General features: G+C 39.9%; 1 protein-coding gene across 4 annotated transcripts in view; it reads left to right on the top strand.

Annotated features, from left to right (window-relative positions):
• The window catches only part of cacna2d2a (calcium channel, voltage-dependent, alpha 2/delta subunit 2a), a 629,987-nt gene that overhangs the window by 439,374 nt on the left and 169,160 nt on the right, over nt 1–21,453 (top strand). For all 4 annotated transcript variants that reach the window (XM_061932344.2, XM_061932346.2, XM_061932343.2 and 1 more), the window contains 2 exons: nt 16,817–16,948; nt 17,076–17,133. In XM_061932344.2, coding sequence (XP_061788328.1) covers nt 16,817–16,948; nt 17,076–17,133 — 190 coding nt within the window. The remainder of the gene's footprint in view (nt 1–16,816; nt 16,949–17,075; nt 17,134–21,453) is intronic.

Below are 21,453 nucleotides of genomic sequence, written 5' to 3'. Positions count from 1 at the left end.
TGATTTTAATTTGAGTGTGAGGTTTTATGATGATTATATTTTATGATTTTAACTTGAATTATGATTATTTTCACGATTGTTTTATTTTTATTTTTGCCTTCCTGTAGTTTTAAACACTTTCAATTGCCTTTTATACTAGTTGTACACACAAAATCCCCATTCAAATACTTGTTAACACTTTAGTATGGGGAACATATTCACCATTAATTAGTTGCTTATTAAAGTAACAAAGACTTCATTTAGAGTTATTTGGACACTAGGGGAACATATAAGGGTTAGGATTAGGTTTACTAATAAGCAATAATTCTGAGGTTATTGAGGGAAGACTCTTAGTTAATGGTTAATTAACTGGTTGTATAATAAGGCCATGCAGAATAAGGCATTAATAAGTACCTAATAATGACTAATTAAGAGCTAATATGTTAGTAATTTGCATGTTGATAAGCAACTAATTAATAGTGAATATGTGTTCCCCATACTAAAGTGTTCCAAATACTTTTGTACAAACCCTGTTTCCATATGAGTTGGGAAATTGTGTTAGATGTAAATATAAACGGAATACAATGATTTGCAAATCATTTTCAACCCATATTCAGTTGAATATGCTACAAAGACAACATATTTGATGTTGAAACTGATAAAAAAAAAAAAAAATGTTGCAAATAATCATTAACTTTAGAATTTGATGCCAGCAACATGTGACAAAGAAGTTGGGAAAGGTGGCAATAAATACTGATAAAGTTGAGGAATGCTCATCAAACACTTATTTGGAACATCCCACAGGTGTGCAGGCTAATTGGGAACAGGTGGGTGCCATGATTGGGTATAAAAACAGCTTCCCAAAAAATGCTCAGTCTTTTACAAGAAAGGATGGTGCGAGGTACACCCCTTTGTCCACAACTGCGTGAGCAAATAGTCAAACAGTTTAAGAACAACATTTCTCAAAGTGCAATTGCAAGAAATTTAGGGATTTCAACATCTACGGTCCATAATATCATCAAAAGGTTCAGAGAATCTGGAGAAATCACTCCACATAAGCAGCATGGCCGGAAACCAACATTGAATGACCGTGACTTTCGATCCCTCAGACGGCACTGTATCAAAAACCAACATCAATCTCTAAAGGATATCACCACATGGGCTCAGGAACACTTCAGAAAACCACTGTCACTAAATACAGCTTGTCGCTACATCTGTAAGTGCAAGTTAAAGCTGTACTATGCAAAGTGAAAGCCATTTATCAACAACATCCAGAAATGCCGCCGGCTTCTCTGGGTCCGAGATCATCTAAGATGGACTCATGCAAAGTGGAAAAGTATTCTGTGGTCTGACGAGTCCACATTTCAAATTGTTTTTGGAAATATTCGACATCGTGTCATCCGGACCAAAGGAGAAGCGAACCATCCAGACTGTTATCGACGCAAAGTTCAAAAGCCAGCATTTGTGATGGTATAGGGGTGCATTAGTGCCCAAGGCATGGGTAACTTACACATCTGTGAAGGCACCATTAATGCTGAAAGGTACATACAGGTTTTGGAACAACATATGCTGTCATCTAAGCGCCGTTTTTTTCATGGACGCCCCTGTTTATTTCAGCAAGACAATGCCAAGCCACATTCAGCACGTGTTACAACAGCGTGGCTTCGTAAAAAAAGAGTGCGGGTACCTTCCTGGCCTGCCTGCAGTCCAGACCTGTCTCCCATCGAAAATGTGTGGCGCAATATGAAGCGTAAAATACGACAGCGGAAACCCCGGACTGTTGAACGACTGAAGCTCTAAATAAAACAAGAATTGGAAATAATTCCACTTTCAAAGCTTCGACAATTAGTTTCCTCAGTTCCCAATCATTTGAGTATTGTTAAAAGAAAAGGTGATGTAACACAGTGGTGAACATGCCCTTTCCCAACTACTTTGGCACATGTTGCAGCCATGAAATTCTAAGTTAATTATTATTTAAAAAAAAAAAAAAAAAAGTTTATGAGTTTGAACATCAAATATCTTGTCTTTGTAGTGCATTCAATTGAATATGGGTTGAAAAGGATTTGCAAATCATTGTATTCCGTTTATATTTACATCTAACACAATTTCCCAACTCATATGGAAACGGGGTTTGTACTTGTATCACTTGTACACGCAGTCTTAGTAGCTCAACCGCAATAATACCCACTAATAGTGCACATAAATTCATAGTTAAGATGCTGCTTTTTTCTTTGGCAGACAAAAGACCAAGCAGACGTGTTTATTTTCTTGAAACAGTACACTGACACTTTTTTTTTATGGATGTGTGAGCTTGCTGACACTTTCTGTCAATCCCTTTCTAGCGCGAAAGCTCTCAGGTTTAAACTGTTTTACACTCAGCCAGGCCACATAGTCGTCCCGGGGGAAGACGCGCAGGGTAAAGATACACAATATGATTTAATATGGTGACAACACAACCACAAACAGTGGGAGTTGGAATGTTAAACTTTGACGGATCATCGTGTAAACACAATGAAGGCCTCCAGGAAGACATGTTTTGCAAGTAGTGAGCATCACACACTGTTGTGTTAAGTAGATTGTTAGTGTCTGCGCCTTAAGGCTGTGTATTCCCACAAGAACGGCAAAATAAACAACCGTTGTATATTGAACTATTTTGTAAGTCTGCACTGGTCTCAGTAACAACATCATGCCGTCTTCACCCCAACATAAGACGCTGTTTGAATATCTGAGTCTAAAGATTTAAGCATGCAAACCAACAGGTGGCGCTAAACAAGTTCTCCCCAAGTGAGCTTTTCTTATGTTCAATCACAGGCATACCAGGGACCTCGATGGAATAAATAATAAATAAATGATATAAAGCGTAAAATGTTGTTAGCGGGTTAGCAAGAAACAGAGGCGAAGTTATGCTTATTTTAAGATAACGCAAGGTCATCAAACTGTCCAACTGCTTAGAAACATCATTAAATATCAATACATTTATTAATTGAACCATTTTTCAATTATGCTCCATTTGATGGTTATGTCATGAAAATATTTTTTTAAACAATACTAGTAGAGATGTCCGATAATATCGGCTCGGCCGATAAATGCGTTAAAATGTAATATCGGAAATTATCGGTATCGTTTTTTTTATTATCGGTATCGTTTTTTTTTTTTGTTTTTTTTAATTAAATCAACAACAAAAACACAAGATACACTTACAATTAGTGCACCAACCCAAAAAACCTCCCTCCCCCATTTACACTCATTCACACTCATTCACACAAAAGGGTTGTTTCTTTCTGTTATTAATATTATGGTTCCTACATTATATATCAATATATATCAGTACAGTCTGCAAGGGATACAGTCCGTAAGCACACATGATTGTGCGTGCTGCTGGTCCACTAATAGTACTAACCTTTAACAGTTAATTTGACTAATTTTCATTAATTACTAGTTTCTATGTAACTGTTTTTATATTGTTTTACTTTCTTTTTTATTCAAGAAAATGTTTTTAATTTATTTATCTTATTTTATGATTTTTTTTTAAAAGTACCTTATCTTCACCATACCTGGTTGTCCAAATTACGCATAATAATGTGTTAATTCCACGACTGCATATATTGGTTGATATCGGTATCGGTAATAACAGAGTTGGACAATATCGGAATATCGAATATCGGCAAAAAGCCATTATCGGACATCCCTAAATACTAGTTTTATATCCAATTTAATGCGGCAACAAAAATGTTTGTGTAATAATACTCTCACGAACAATATATATATATATATATATCACAGTCAGATTTACAAACATATGAACCCTAAAGAGTATCTTATTCACCATTTGATTGGCAGCAGTTAACGGGTTATGTTTAAAAGCTCATACCAACATTCTTCCCTGCTTGTCACTCAGCATCAAGGGTTGGAATTGGGGGTTAAATCACCAAAAATTATTCGCGGGCGCGGCGCCGCTGCTGCCCACTGCTCCCCTCACCTCCCAGGGGGTGATCAAGGGGATGGGTCAAATGCAGAGGACACATTTCATTACACCTAGTGTGTGTGTGACAATCATTGGTACTTTAACTTAACTTTAACTTTACACATACAAACTGTAGCACACAAAAAAGCACATTTAATTAAAAAAAACGTTATTATGGTCTTACCTTTACTTATAAAATAAGTCCATGAGCCGCTGTTGTGCTGGATTAATGCACCCCCTGACGAGAGTGTTATATCAACTAAAGCCCTCACTTAAACTTTCCACGTGCAAGATTGAATCTATTTAAAAAAGTGTAACCGAGGGTTTATAAATGTCGCCTATACTGTATGAAACTACAAAATAACAAACACGGAGGCTCCAGTTTACACGAGGACCACTTTATTTACCTTCTTTCAAAAACTTCCGCTCCACTCCAACGTGTCATCACTTCTGCTCTTAGTGCCTTCAAAATAAGAGCTCAAGGCGTATACTGTATAACAGCGCATAACAGGAACTTAACATCACAAAGAAGAAAGCCCATAAAAATAGGTTACAGAAGTTATTTAATAAGAAGCCAAAAAGTGCAAAAACAATAATGTTCATGTTGGAGGAGTTGTGAATTAGGTACACCTGCAGTCTGCAGGTGTACCTAATGTTGTGGCCCTGCAGTCATACACAACTCCTCCAACACGAACATTATTGTTTTTGCACTTTTTTGGCTTCTTATGAAATGACTTTTTTAAATAGATTCAATCTTGCACCTGGAAAGTTTAAGTGTGGGCTTTAGTTGATATAACACTCCCGTCAGGGGTTGCCGTGCATTCTACGGCGGGGGTGCAGGAGGCGAGCCTCAGCCAGTGCGTCTTTTGCAGCCGTTTTATGATCGCTCAGCACAAGAAATACTTTACACACATACCGTTGTTGACAAAATACACTGTACATTATATACCTCAGCTAACTAAACTATGGAAATGTATAATATAATTCATATAGCAATACAGTCTCACTGCACAGCAGGCCAGCAGTTAGCCGAGTCCGCAATCCATGTTGAGGCACAACGCAGTGACGTGCCTCAACTGGCTGCTGTTCACCGCACCGTCTCTTCTCAGTATTTGAACGGCAAATGTGAAAATTCAGCGATTTTAAATAAAAATAATCTAAAACGGGTGAAGTTAAATGGAAAATAACTTTATAGTATAATCACTGGATACATATAACAATTTAATAAAAAAAAATTATTTTTACATTTTTTTTCTTTCCATGATGGCAGATGAGGCCCCGCCTCTATATATATATATATATATATATATATATATATATATATATATATATATATATATATATATATATATATATATATATATATATATATATATATGTGTGTATTGGTTGCTATGGTTATTCATTGTGTTCACCTGCCTCTGATTAGTGTTTGGGACGTTCACCTGTTCCAGGGCACTAATCAGAGAGCTATTTATTCCATGGTGCTGGTGCTTTTATTTGCTTACACACAACAAGTTACGTCGTCTATCCTTTGTATCCCTGAGCTAAGCTTTGCCTTGTGCTTTTCTTGTCAGCTATTCCGTTAGCTCCCCGTGCTATAGGCACGCTCTTCTTGGGTTTTTCTCTTCTCTGTGTGATTTATGAGGAATACATAATTTTCCTCACCTGCATTTTGCCTCCGGAGTTTCCGTCCGCATCTTAGAAGAACAATCCGCGCATCACCATGACCATGGCGTTACAACAACGGTAGAAATCCACACATGTAGGCTTTATCACAAAACTCGGTCATACCTTTGTATAAAGATATTGAGCACAAAGATATTTAGTTTGTTTTGTTTTGAAACTGCTGACTTCGTGTTTTCTTTTGTATTTGTGGTCTTGTAGTTTTTGCCTCAGAGTAACCCTGGCGATCAAAACTCGATAAATGACATATAGCGCATAATTTGACCATGAGAGTGCGATAACACTACACCTCAGGTTTAGTTGTGATGAGTCACATACACATGCGTTGTGTTCAATGTTTGATGTGGATGTTGTTTAGTTTCTATTTGCGTAAACGTATGTAGTTATTGTCTGAATGTATTAACACAAAACCTTATATTTTGTTTATGTAAAATACACAATAGGCATTATTTTATGTAAAATACACAATTGGAGGAAAATAGTAATAAGATAAACATAATTCAAAAGAAGGAACGTCAATTCTCAACAAAACTTCTGGTGTTTTTGTTTCTACATGCTGTTAACTATCTGTCAGGCTGCGCAGACTGGTAACGAGTAGGGCTGCAACAACTAATCGATTATAATAATAGTTGGCAATTAATGTAGTCATCGATTCGTTGGATCTATGCTATGCTCAAGCGCAGAGGCTATGTTTTTCTTTTGTTTTTTTAACCTTTATTTATAAACTGCAACATTTACAAACAGCTGAGAAACAATAATCAAAATAATAGGGGTGTAACGGTACGTGTATTTGTATCGAACCGTTTCGGTACGGGGGTTTCGTTTCGGTGCGGAAGTGTACCGAACGAGTTTCCACACGGACATATTAAGTAGCGTACTGCACGTTGTGTAAACAATACTCGAAATGCCGGACATTTGAGGCATTTATGAAACGCCGCCCTGACAGCTCCGCAAAAGAGGACATGTCCGGTGAAAAGAGGACGTATGGTCAGTCTATCCTAGCCCAGTCGCTGCTAGCATGCTAGCAAAAGAGGACTAGCAGCGATCGGTTTCACGTCCGGTGAAACCGATCGCTGCTAGTCCGCTTACAGGATCAGCTATAGTTACATTAATCATTAGTAATGTAGCAGCCTAGTTTTGAATGGCAGGGTCCCTGCTATCACAGGTTGATAAAAATAAAACATTTACATAATAAAAATCGACTACAGGCTTCCCAAATGCTGTAATAAATTAAGCATGATGAGTTGAACATATGTCAGCATGTGGCCCCACTTTTAACTCTTTTTTTTTCAAACGCTTATTGCAAACGCTTACTTGCAGTAAGTCATTAATTTGACTTAAGTCATTATTTTGACTTAGTAAATTAGTAAATCAAAATATTGACTTACTAAGTCATAATAATGACATACTTAGTATTTCAGGTAACTAAGACTGTTTTGTGTATTGTTTTTACTTTACGGAAAAAATATCGAGATATCCATCCATCCATCCATCTTCTTCCGCTTATCCGAGGTCGGGTCGCGGGGGCATCAGCCTAAGCAGGGAAGCCCAGACTTCCCTCTACCCAGCCACTTCGTCCAGCTCTTCCTGTGGGACCCCGAGGCGTTCTCAGGCCAGCCGGGAGACATAGTCTTCCCAACGTGTCCTGGGTCTTCCCCGCGGCCTCCTACCTGTCGGACGTGCCCTAAACACCTCCCTAGGGAGGCATTCGGGTGGCATCCTGACCAGATGCCCGAACCACCTCATCTGGCTCCTCTCGATGTGGAGGAGCAGCGGCTTTACTTTGAGCTCCCCCCGGATGGCAGAGCTTCTCACCCTATCTCTAAGGGAGAGCCCCGCCACCCGGCGGAGGAAACTCATTTCGGCCGCTTGTACCCGTGATCTTGTCCTTTCGGTCATAACCCAACGCTCATGACCATAGGTGAGGATGGGAACGTAGATGGACCAGTAAATTGAGAGCTTTGCCTTCCGGCTCAGCTCCTGCGGATCGATACAGCGTCCGCATTACTGAAGACGCCGCACCGATCCGCCTGTCGATCTGACGATCCACTCTTCCCTCACTCGTGAACAAGACTCCGAGGTACTTGAACTCCTCCACTTGGGGCAAGATCTCCTCCCCAACCCGGAGATGGCACTCCACCCTTTTCCGGGCGAGAACCATGGACTCGGACTTGGAGGTGCTGATTTTCATCCCAGTCGCTTCACACTTGGCTGCGAACCGATCCAGTGAGAGCTGAAGATCCTGGCCAGATGAAGCCATCAGGACCACATCATCTGCAAAAAGCAGAGACCTAATCCTGCAGCCACCAAACCAGATCCCCTCAACGCCTTGACTGCGCCTAGAAATTCTGTCCATGAAAGTTATGAACAGAATCGGTGACAAAGGGCAGCCTTGGCGGAGTCCAACCCTCACTGGAAACGTGTCCGACTTACTGCCGGCAATGCGGACCAAGCTCTGGCACTGATCATACAGGGAGCGGACTGCCATAATCAGACAGTCCGAAACCCCATACTCTCTGAGCACTCCCCACAGGACTTCCCGAGGGACACGGTCAAATGCCTTCTCCAAGTCCACAAAACACATGTAGACAGGTTGGGCAAACTCCCATGCACCCTCAAGGACCCTGCCGAGAGTATAGAGCTGATCCACAGTTCCACGACCAGGACGAAAACCACACTGTTCCTCCTGAATCTGAGGTTTGACTATCCGGCGTAGCCTCCTCTCCAGTACACCTGAATAGACCTTACCAGGAAGGCTGAGGAGTGTGATCCCACGATAGTTAGAACACACCCTTCGGTTCCCCTTCTTAAAGAGAGGAACCACCACCCCGGTCTGCCAATCCAGAGGAACCGCCGCCGATGTCCACGCGATGCTGCAGAGTCTTGTCAACCAAGACAGCCCCACAGCATCCAGAGCCTTAAGGAACTCCGGGTGGATCTCATCTACCCCCGGGGCCTTGCCACCGAGGAGCTTTTTAACTACCTCAGCAACCTCAGCCCCAGAAATAGGAGAGCCCACCACAGATTCCCCAGGCACTGCTTCCTCATAGGAATACGTGTTGGTGGGATTGAGGAGGTCTTCGAAGTATTCCCTCCACCGATCCACAACATCCGCAGTCGAGGACAGCAGAACACCATCCTCGCCATACACGGTGTTGATAGTGCACTGCTTCCCCTTCCTGAGGCGGCGGATGGTGGTCCAGAATCGCTTCGAAGCCGTCCGGAAGTCGTTTTCCATGGCTTCCCCGAACTCCTCCCATGTCCGAGTTTTTGCCTCTGCGACCGCTGAAGCCGCACACCGCTTGGCCTGTCGGTACCTGTCCGCTGCCTCAGGAGTCCTATGAGCCAAAAGAACCCGATAGGACTCCTTCTTCAGCTTGACGGCATCCCTCACCGCCGGTGTCCACCAACGGGTTCTAGGATTACCGCCACGACAAGCACCAACTACCTTGCGGCCACAGCTCCAATCAGCTGCCTCGACAATAGAGGCGCGGAACATGGTCCATTCGGACTCAATGTCCAGCACCTCCCTCGTGACATGTTCAAAGTTCTTCCGGAGGTTGGAATTGAAACTCTCTCTGACAGGAGACTCTGCCAGACGTTCCCAGCAAACCCTCACAATGCGTTTGGGCCTGCCAGGTCTGTCCGGCATCCTCCCCCACCATCGCAGCCAACTCACCACCAGGTGGTGATCGGTAGAAAGCTCCGCCCCTCTCTTCACCCGATTGTCCAAAACATGAGGCCGCAAATCCGATGACACAACTACAAAGTCGATCATGGAACTGCGGCCTAGGGTGTCCTGGTGCCAAGTGCACATATGGACACCCTTATGTTTGAACATGGTGTTCGTTATGGACAATCTGTGACGGGCACAAAAGTCCAATAACAAAACACCGCTCGGGTTCAGATCCGGGCAGCCATTCTTCCCAATCACGCCTCTCCAGAGATCGAGATATATATAGTATATCGGCATTCAACACATAATATAAATTATATAATGCAAAAGGTAATGTACGGTATGTAAGCATGATGATCCAGTTTTGCCTGAAAGGGAGTGGGAAGAAGATAACTTATTTAATCCCACCCCCAGTTTTCCATTCAGTGATTTATACATTGACCTTCACTGTTACTTTGTTTAAGGATTGTAATACACATGTTGTATTATGGTGGCATTACCACAGGTAACAATAATTATTACACTGTAACAATGTAGGAAGAATGAACAAGGTACTCAAAGCGCTTTGACACTGTTTCCACATTCACTCATTCACTTCATTTTAAGATGAAATTTTGCCGTCTGAGCTACCAGATTTTTACCGTAAAATCTAAAATTTACAGTGTATTACTGTAAATGAAAAAACTGTACCTTTTTTGTTTTACCGTAAAATGTAGCGTTAGCAGTGTTTCTTTATTCTTGGGGTTCCAATGAATCCGTCATGTCAGTCGTGGGTTCTGACGCGCATAAACGTGTCAAATAGTGCCGCGGTAACGGCCGACACCCGTACCCGCGTAAGAGCGCTGGCTCCATCAGCATCAGGGATTTGTAAGCACAGCCGTACTTTGCGCGCGTGATGAACGAGTCAGTAAACGCAGCACATCCGATGACAACGTTGTATTAAAATACGGCATAAGCGTCTGTTCTTTCTCACATATATCAGCGTGAATAATGTGGACGCGAGCCTGAGGGGGGTCACAGGAAGAAGGCAATAAGAGCGCTTGAAGAACGATCAAGCAGAAACGCTCCATAAATCCCGCTCTTAACGCTTTTCCTCGCCGTGCCGGTGGTGGGGGTTGTGGGGGGGGGCGAGGGGGGACGGCAAAGGCAAGGGTGCTCCAAATGTCAGAGGAGAGTCACGCTGATGAATTACCTTTTAAAGATATCACACAGTGGTCCCGCTTACATAAAAGATGGCGTTAGGACGCCATGTCTGCTGCCTCTGTGAGCGTATAACCCCCTCTCCCCCCACATCCTTAGAGGACGTTTGTGTCTGCATCAAAACGTCAGGATATGTCCTCACCGAATAAAACACAAAAAGTGTTGTCTTCATCTCCTCTGTGTGAAAGCAAAGATACCGTATTTTTCGGAGTATAAGTCGCACCGGAGTATAAGTCGCACCTGCCGAAAATGCATAATAAAGAAGGAAAAAAACATATATAAGTCGCACTGGAGTATAAGTCGCATTTTTTGGGGAATTTTTTTTGATAAAACCCAACACCAAGAATAGACATTTGAAAGGGAATTTAAAATAAATAAAGAATTTCATTTGACACTTGCTTGTATTAAAGCAACAATAGCTTTTATTGCATCACAATCGTGCCCCCGGATCACCATTCCCAGCAACACGCTGATGCGGAGATGTTCTCGCGCTTCAGTCAGTGGCTGCACGTTGCCCACAGCCGCACTCATTAATCCTGACAAAGAGGTGCCTAAAAAGCTTTTTAAATCACAAGGAGCACTCGATTTCAGCCTTTCCGTCGTCCCCGGCAGCAGCGCCTCGGACAGCAGCTGGTGTGCTCGCGATGGATTACACCACCGGCGGCAAGCGATTATGTGGCCCCTGTCGGCGTGAATCAGTGACAAAGGAAGAAGGTGTCTCGCTCAAAACGGACAAGCTTTACACCGTACAGACTAGCAACACGTGCTGCATGCTACATGCCTTCATTCAATGCTCATTCTCTCCCTATATCGCAAAAAGCCGCTGCCTGACCAGGGCTCAGAAAATCTGCAGAGATTCCTCCCACCCCCAACAAGGACTGTTTTCCCTGCTGGACTCTAGAAATAGGTTCCACAGCCTCCGTAGCAGAACCTACAGGTTCTGTAACAGCTTCTTCCCTCAGGCCATAAGACTCTTTAACGCATCATGATACCGTATTTTTCGGAGTATAAGCCGCACCGGAGTATAAGTCGCACCTGCCGAAAATGCATAATAAAGAAGGAAAAAAACATATGTAAGTCGCATTTTTGGGGGAATTTTTTTTGATAAAACCCAACACCAAGAATAGACATTTGAAAGGCAATTTAAAATAAATAAAGAATAGTGAACAACAGGCTGAATAAGTGTACGTTATATGAGGCATAAATAACCAACTGAGAACGTGCCTGGTATGTTAACGTAACATATTATGGTAAGAGTCATTCAAATAACTACAACATATAGAACATGCTATACGTTTACCAAACAATCTGTCACTCCTAATCGCTAAATCCCATGAAATCTTATACGTCTAGTCTCTTACGTGAATGAGCTAAATAATAATATTTGATATTTTACGGTAATGTGTTAATAATTTCACACATAAGTCGCTCCTGAGTATAAGTCGCACCCCCGGCCAAACTATGAAAAAAAACTGCGACTTATAGTCCGAAAAATACGGTACTTCATATTTCCACAAATGCTACTTCTTTATCGTACCAATATTTTTGTCATGTGAGCAAAGATTGTACATTTCCATGTACGGTACATGTAATATGTAACTTCAATATGCAGTTGTGCTTGACAAGCGTGGACAACACAAAGTGCAATGTTGTTAGCATGTAGCATAAAGTGGTGTCAGCGCGCACGTGTTTGCTTTGAATCAGCGCTGCCCGCGTGCTCTTTGGCCAATCTATCGACCATCTCTTCACACTCAGCGGGTCTGCAGATAAGAGTCTTATCACGCACAGGAAGCAGGAAGTAGCAGCTGCTGTGATAAACGCCGCTTACAGGATCAGAATACTTTGCCATGAGGGTTGCATGGTGAAGGTCAACACTAAAATGTGGGATTTGTTGGCTGATTGTTATTGTTGTAGTCAATATTCTCACCAAGATGTTCTCCTGACAATATTCTAGAACATATTTTATACATAATACTACTGTTACTGTTAGTTTGATGTAAATCCATATACTACTACAGTATTATCACACCAACTACTGCAGTATTATCACACTAATTAGTGAAGTATTATCACACTAACTACTGCATTATTATCACACCAACACTACAGTATTATCACACCAATTACTACACTATTATCACACTAACTACTACAGTAATATCACACCAACTACTGCAGTAGCATCACACCGATTGAGTATCACACCAATTATTACAGTATCATCACACCAACAACCACAGTATTATCACACTAATACTACAGTATTATCACACCAACTACTTCAGTATTATTACACTAATTAGTGCAGTATTATCAATTAACTACTTCAGTATTATAACACCAATTACTGCAGTATTATCACAACAACTACTACAGTATCATCACATCAATTATGCCAGTATTATCACACTAACTACTACAGTGTTATCACACCAATTACTACAGTACCATCACACCAACTACTGCAGTATTATCACACCAAATACTATTATACTATCACACAAGTTACTACAGTATTATCACTCTAACTACTACAGTATTATCAAACCAATTACTACAGTACAATCACACCAACTACTGCAGTATTATCACACCAACTACTTCAGTATTATCACAAAAAAATACTACATTATCACACTACTACAGTATTATCAAACCAATTACTACAGTATTGGCACACTAACTAGTACAGTATCATCACACCAACTACTTCAGTATTATCACACCAAATACTACATTATCACACTACTGCAGTATTATCAAACCAATTACTACAGTATTGGCACACTAATTAGTACAGTATCATCACACCAACTACTTCAGTATTATCACACTAACTACTTCATCAAACGTACTACTGCTGTATTATACTACCAATTACTGCTGTTTTATCACACTAACTAGTGCAGTATTATCACACTAACTACTTCAGTATTATTACACCAATTAATGCAGTATTATTATACCAACTACTATAATATTATCACACCAATTGACACAGTATTATCACACCAAATACTACATTATCACACTACTAAAGTATTATCAAACCAATTACTACAGAATTGGCACACTAACTAGTACAGTATCATCACACCAACTATTTCAGTATTATCACACTAACTACTTCAGTAGTATCAGACCAAATACTACAGTATTTTCAAACTTACTACTGCTGTATTATACTACCAATTACTGCGGTTTTATCACACTAACTAGTGCAGTATTATCACACTAACTACTTCAGTATTCTTACACCAATTAATGCAGTATTATCACACCAACTACTATAATATTATCACACCAATTAACACAGTATTATCACACCAAATACTACATTATCACACTACTAAAGTATTATCAAACCAATTACTACAGAATTGGCACACTAACTAGTGCAGTATCATCACACCAACTACTTCAGTATTATCACACTAACTACTTCAGTAGTATCAGACCAAATACTACAGTATTTTCAAACTTCCTACTGCTGTATTATACTACCAATTACTGCTGTTTTATCACACTAACTAGTGCAATATTATCACACTAACTACTTCAGTATTATTACACCAATTATTGCAGTATTATCACACCAACTACTATAATATTATCACACCAATTGACAGAGTATTATCACACCAAATACTACATTATCACACTACTACAGTATTATCAAACCAATTACTACAGTATTGGCACACTAACTAGTACAGTATCATCACACCAACTACTTCTGTATTATAACACCAACTACTTCAGTAGTATCAGACAAAATACTACAGTATTATAAAACTAACTACTGCTGTATTATACTACCAATTACTGCTGTTGTATCACACTAACTAGTGCAGTATTATCACACTAACTACTTCAGTATTATTACACCAATTATTGCAGTATTATCACACCAACTACTATAATAATATCACACCAATTGACAGAGTATTATCACACCAAATACTACATTATCACAGTACTACAGTATTATCAAACCAATTACTACAGTATTGGAACACTAACTAGTACAGTATCATCACACCAACTACTTCTGTATTATAACACCAACTACTTCAGTAGTATCAGACAAAATACTACAGTATTATAAAACTAACTACTGCTGTATTATACTACCAATTACTGCTGTTTTATCACACTAACTAGTGCAGTATTATCACACTAACTACTTCAGTATTATTACACCAATTAATGCAGTTTTATCACACCAACTACTATAATATTATCACACCAATTAACACAGTATTATCACACCAAATACTACATTATCACACTACTAAAGTATTATCAAACCAATTACTACAGAATTGGCACACTAACTAGTACAGTATCATCACACCAACTATTTCAGTATTATCACACTAACTACTTCAGTAGTATCAGACCAAATACTACAGTATTTTCAAACTTACTACTGCTGTATTATACTACCAATTACTGCTGTTTTATCACACTAACTAGTGCAGTATTATCACACTAACTACTTCAGTATTATTACACCAATTATTGCAGTATTATCACACCAACTACTATAATAATATCACACCAATTGACAGAGTATTATCACACCAAATACTACATTATCACACTACTACAGTATTATCAAACCAATTACTACAGTATTGGAACACTAACTAGTACAGTATCATCACACCAACTACTTCTGTATTATAACACCAACTACTTCAGTAGTATCAGACAAAATACTACAGTATTATAAAACTAACTACTGCTGTATTATACTACCAATTACTGCTGTTGTATCACACTAACTAGTGCAGTATTATCACACTAACCACCTCAGTATTATTACATCAATTCATGCAGTATTATCACACCAACTACTACAATATTATCACACCAATTGACACAGTATTATCACACCAAATACTACATTATCACACTACTACAGTATTATCAAACCAATTACTACAGTATTGGCACACTAACTAGTACAGTATCATCACACCAACTACTTCAGTATCATCACACCAACTACTTCAGTATTATCACACCAACTACTTCAGTATCATCACACCAAATACTACATTATCACACTACTACAGTATTATCAAACCAATTACAACAGTAGTGGCACACTAACTAGTACAGTATCATCACATCAACTACTTCAGTATTATCACACCAACTGCTTCTGTATTATCACACCAAATACTACATTATCACAGTACTACAGTATTATCAAACCAATTACTACAGTATTGGCACACTCACTAGTACAGTATCATCACACCAACTACTTCAGTATTATCACACCAACTACTTCAGTAGTATCAGACAAAATACTACAGTATTATCAAACTAACTACTGCTGTATTATACTACCAATTACTGCTGTTGTATCACACTAACTAGTGCAGTATTATCACACTAACTACTTCAGTATTATTACATCAATCAATGCAGTATTATCACACCAACTACTACAATATTATCACACCAATTGACACAGTATTATCACACCAAATACTACATTATCACACTACTATCACCAAGTCACCAAAAATCATTCCCGGGCGCGGCCACCACTGCTGCTCACTGCTCCCCTCACCTCCCAGGGGCTGATCAAGGGTGATGGGTCAAATGCAGAGAATAATTTCGCCACACCTAGTGTGTGTGTGTGACAATCATTGGTACTTTAACTTTAACTTTACTACAGTATTATCAAACCAATTACTACAGTATTGGCACACTAACTAGTACAGTATCATCACACCAACTACTTCAGTATTATCACATCAACTACTTCAGTATTATTACACCAACTACTTCAGTAGTATCACACTAACTACTACAGTATTATCATACCAATTACTACAGTATTATTACAACAATTACTTCAGTATTATAACACCAATTACTGCAGGATTATCATACCAATTACTACAGTATTATTACAACAATTACTTCAGTATTATCACACCAACAACTGAAGTATTATCATCACCATACTGTAACACACATATACATTTATTTTTTAATGTGTGCAGCACTTTAAGGCAGTATAAATAAATTCACTTTGACCTAAACCTGCAATAATAAACATACACAGTATTACACACATACAAGAATATGCACACACAGTAATACACACACACACAGTAGTACACGCATATAGTATTACACACATACAGTAATACATAGACACAATAATAAATAAAAACACACACAGCAATACAAATACACGGTGTTACACACATGCAGTAATACACGTACAGTATTAGACAGTAGTGTTGTATTATGAGTGTAATATTTTCCTGTTGTGTGTTAAGCTCCCGTCATCCTGAACGAGCTGAACTGGACGCAGGCGTTGGAGCGAGTGTTCATGGAGAACCGTCGAGAGGACAGTTCCCTGCGCTGGCAGGTGTTTGGCAGCGCTACAGGCGTCACTCGCTACTATCCAGGTAGGAAGATTACATCTAAATTGAGCCGCACACAAATGTCTTATCACAACTAGAAGTGGAACTCGAATGAAATGATGACTTTGATCTAATCTGATGTGAAATATCCTCACCTATATTTTCTTGGCAGCCACTCCATGGAGAGCACCCAACAAGATCGACCTCTACGATGTCCGCCGACGACCCTGGTAAGTGGCGTCTTTATCAGATTTCATACCCGGAGTCATTTCATGCCGCGCTTTGTGACTGTTAAGAACAATAAAACCTTTTCTGCTAGCATTTTTGAAGAAATATGGAGTTCATCACTTGCTGCTGTACTACTGGTTGGCTAACTTTTCTCATGTTATTAGACTTAGACTTAGACTTCCTTTTTATTGTCATTCAAATTTGAACTTTACAGCACAGATAAGAACGAAACTTCGTTACATAAGCTCATGGTAGTGCAGGATAAAAAAGCAATAAGGTGCTATATAAATAAATAAATAAATAAATAGATTACTGTACAGATAAATATATTGCACTTTTTAACATGCGTCCACGTTTATGGATGTATGTTATATTGTCTTTTTTATTCCAGCGAGTTAATCCATTTTGGGGGGAGTTGAGGGGATAATTTAATTATGATGCGTTCAAGAGTCTTACGGCCTGAGGGAAGAAGCTGTTACAGAACCTGGAGGTTCTGCTTCGGAGGCTGCGGAACCTCTTTCTAGAGTCCAGCAGTGAAAACAGTCCTTGGTGGGGGGTGGGAGGAGTTTCTGAAGATTTTCTGAGCCCTGGTCAGGCAGCGGCTTTTTGCGATCTCCTGGATAGCACGTTACCTTAACATAGTCCGAGGTCACATTGTTATGGGAGACGCACTGCATCCTGTCAGTAAGATCCAATCCAATCCACTTTATTTATATAGCACATTTAAACAACAAAATGTTTCCAAAGTGCTGCACAACAATATTAAACACAATTAAAAACAATATAAAATAAATGTGATTAAAAACAATTTCAAAGGGTAAAACCAATTAAAACAGTAAATAGAAAGCAAAAGCAAAATTTTAAAAACACAGAGGACAACAGAGGACCACACAACTCACGTAGTGTTAAAAGCCAGAGAATAAAAGTGGGTCTTAAGACGAGACTTAAAACACTCCACTGTGGGAGCAGTTCGAACATGGAGGGGCAGAGTGTTCCAGAGCTTAGGGCCGACCACAGAGAAGGCCCTGTCTCCCCTGGTTTTAAGTCTCGTCTTGGACACCACGAGCTGGAGCTGGCTCTCGGACCTCAGAGCGCGCGCAGGATTGTAAGTTTGGATGAGGTCCGAGATATACTGAGGTGCCAGTCCATGTAAAGCTTTAAAAACAAACAGCAAGGTTTTAAAATCAATTCTAAAATGAACAGGGAGCCAGTGCAAACTCTCAAGGATTGGGGTTATATGCTGGCGTCTCCTGGCCCCTGTTAAAAGTCGTGCTGCCGCATTCTGGACTAACTGCAACCGGGAGAGAGCTTTTTGGCTAATGCCAGCATAAAGTGCATTGCAGTAGTCCAGGCGACTTGAAATAAAAGCATGCACGACTTGTTCAAAAAGGTTAAAAGATAAAAACGGTTTTACCTTTGCTAAAAGACGAAGATGATAAAAACACGATTTTAAAACGCCATTGACTTGTTTGTCAAGTTTAAAATCGCTGTCTATAGTGACGCCAAGGCTGGTGACTTTGGGACGCACATAATTTTGCAATGGTCCCAAGTCAGTGAGGGCCGGACCAAACACTAAAATTTCCGTTTTTCCCTCATTCATTATTAAAAAATTCTGGGCTAACCAAGCCTTGACGTCGCATAGACAGTTGAGAAGGAGTGTCAGGGGGCCGTGGCCTTTTGAAATAGGCATATAAATTTGGCAGTCGTCTGCATAAAAGTGATAAAACACTCCATGCCTCTTAAAAATCTCTCCAAGAGGAAGAAGGTACAGTGCAAACAGGATGGGGCCTAGAATAGATCCCTGGGGGACACCACAGTAAAGCTAAGATAAGAGTTAAACCACGACAAGGCTAAGTCTGACATACCAATACGTGTTTTGATACGCTCTAATAAAATGTTATGATCGACGGTATCGAAAGCAGCGCTAAGATCAAGAAGCAGCAACATAGATGGCGCATCAGAATCCATCGTTAGCAGTAGATCATTAGTCATTTGGTCGGGACCCGGGGTGGACCGCTCGCCTGTATATCGGTTGGGAACATCTCTGCGCTGCTGACCCGTCTCCGCTCGGGATGGTTTCCTGCTGACCCCACTGTGGACTGGACACTTACTGTTATGCTGGATCCACTATGGACTGGACTCTCACAATATTATGTTAGACCCACTCGACATCCATTGCATTCGGTCTCCCTAGAGGGGGGGGGGTTACCCACATATGCGGTCCTCTCCAAGGTTTCTCATAGTCATTCACATCGACGTCCCACTGGGGTGAGTTTTTCCTTGCCCTTATGTGGGCTATACCGAGGATGTCGTTGTGGCTTGTGCAGCCCTTTGAGACACTTGTGATTTAGGGCTATATAAATAAACATTGATTGATTGATTGATTGATAGGAGGAAGAGGAGTCCTGATAATCTTTTCCGCCGTCCTCACCACTCTCTGGAGAGACTTCCAGTCTGAGGCATTGCAGGCTCCAGTCCAGACAGAGATGCTGTTGGTCAGCATCTCTGTCATTTATGTTAAAATGCTAACATTTTATGCGAGCATTTTAAATCATTCTATTGGTATAAATGATACATTTTGTTACTTGCCACCATGTTGCATGTATTCTAACATTTTATTCTAGTATTGTAGCAAATATTGAACTAATAATGTAATAATCATTGATGTTGGTATTTGCTGATGTACTGCTGGTTGGCTAACCATTTTCATGTTAGTAAGTAAACATTTTATGTTAGCATTTTAGCTAGAGATGTCCAATAATATCGGCCTGCCGATATTATCGGGCGAGAAATGCGTTAAAATGTAATATCGGAAATGATCAGTATTGTTTTTTTTATTATCGGTATCGGGTTTTTTAAATTTTTTAAAGTTTTATTAAATCAACATAAAAAACACAAGATACACTTACAATTAGTGCACTAACCCAAAAAACCTCCCTCCCCCATTCACACTCATTCACACAAAAGGGTTGTTTCTTTCTGTTAATAATATTCTGGTTCCTACATTATACATCAATATATATCAATACAGTCTGCAAGGGATATAGTCCGTAAGCACACATGATTGTGCGTGCTGCTGGTCAACTAATAGTACTAACCTTTAACAGTTAATTTTACTCATTTTCATTAATTACTAGTTTCTATGTAACTGTTTTTATATTGTTTTACTTTCTTTTTTATTCAAGAATTTTTTTTTAATTTATTTATCTTATTTTATTAATTTTTTTTAAAAAGTACCTTATCTTCACCATACCTGGTTGTCCAAATTAGGCATAATAATGTGTTAATTCCACGACTGCATATATCGGTTGATATCGGTATCGGTTGATATCGGTATCGGTAATCAAAGAGTTGGACAATATCGGATATCGGCAAGAAGCCATTATCGGACATCCCTAATTTTAGCTCATTTATTTGGTATGAACTAGAGATGTCCGATAATATCGGCAGTCCGATATTATCGGCCGGTAAATGCTTTAAAATGTAATATCGGAAATTATCGGTATCGGTTTCAAAAAGTAAAATGTATGACTTTTTAAGGGAGAAGTACAGAGCGCCAATAAACCTTAAAGGCACTGACTTTGCGTGCCGGCCCAATCACATTATATCTACGGTTTTTCACACACACAAGTGAATGCAAGTCATACTTGGTCAACAGCCATACAGGTTACACTGAGGGTGACCGTATAAACAACTTTAACACTGTTACAAATATGCTCCACACTGTGAACCCACACCAAACAAGAATGACAAACACATTTCGGGAGAACATCCGCACCGTAACACAACATAAACACAACAGAACAAATACCCATAACCCTTTGCAGCACTAACTCTTCCGGGACGCTACAATATACACCCCCCGATAACCCCCCCCCCCCACCACCCCCCGCCCACCTCAACCTCCTCATGCTCTCTCAGGGAGAGCATGTCCCAAATTCCAAGCTGCTGTTTTGAGGCATGTTAAAAAAAAATAATGCACTTTGTGACTTCAATAATAAATATGGCAGTGCCATGTTGGCATTTTTTTCCATAACTTGAGTTGATTTATTTTGGAAAACCTTGTTCCATTGTTTAATGCATCCAGCGGGGCATCACAACAAAATTAGGCATAATAATGTGTTAATTCCACGACTGTATATATCGGTATCGGTTGATATCGGAATCGGTAATTAAGAGTTGGACAGTATCAGAATATAGGATATCGGCAAAAAGCCATTATCGGACATCTCTAGTACGTATAAACAAAAAAAAATATGGATTTAGTTACTCGGTGCCATTTTGTATGTATGCCAACTGCTCCAATGTTAACATTGGCTATT

This window comes from Nerophis lumbriciformis, linkage group LG38 (assembly GCF_033978685.3).
Source record: "Nerophis lumbriciformis linkage group LG38, RoL_Nlum_v2.1, whole genome shotgun sequence".
In the NCBI taxonomy this organism is placed as follows: domain Eukaryota; kingdom Metazoa; phylum Chordata; class Actinopteri; order Syngnathiformes; family Syngnathidae; genus Nerophis; species Nerophis lumbriciformis.
Note: the sequence above shows the minus strand (reverse complement) of the source record. Positions and strands in the feature narration are given on the sequence as shown.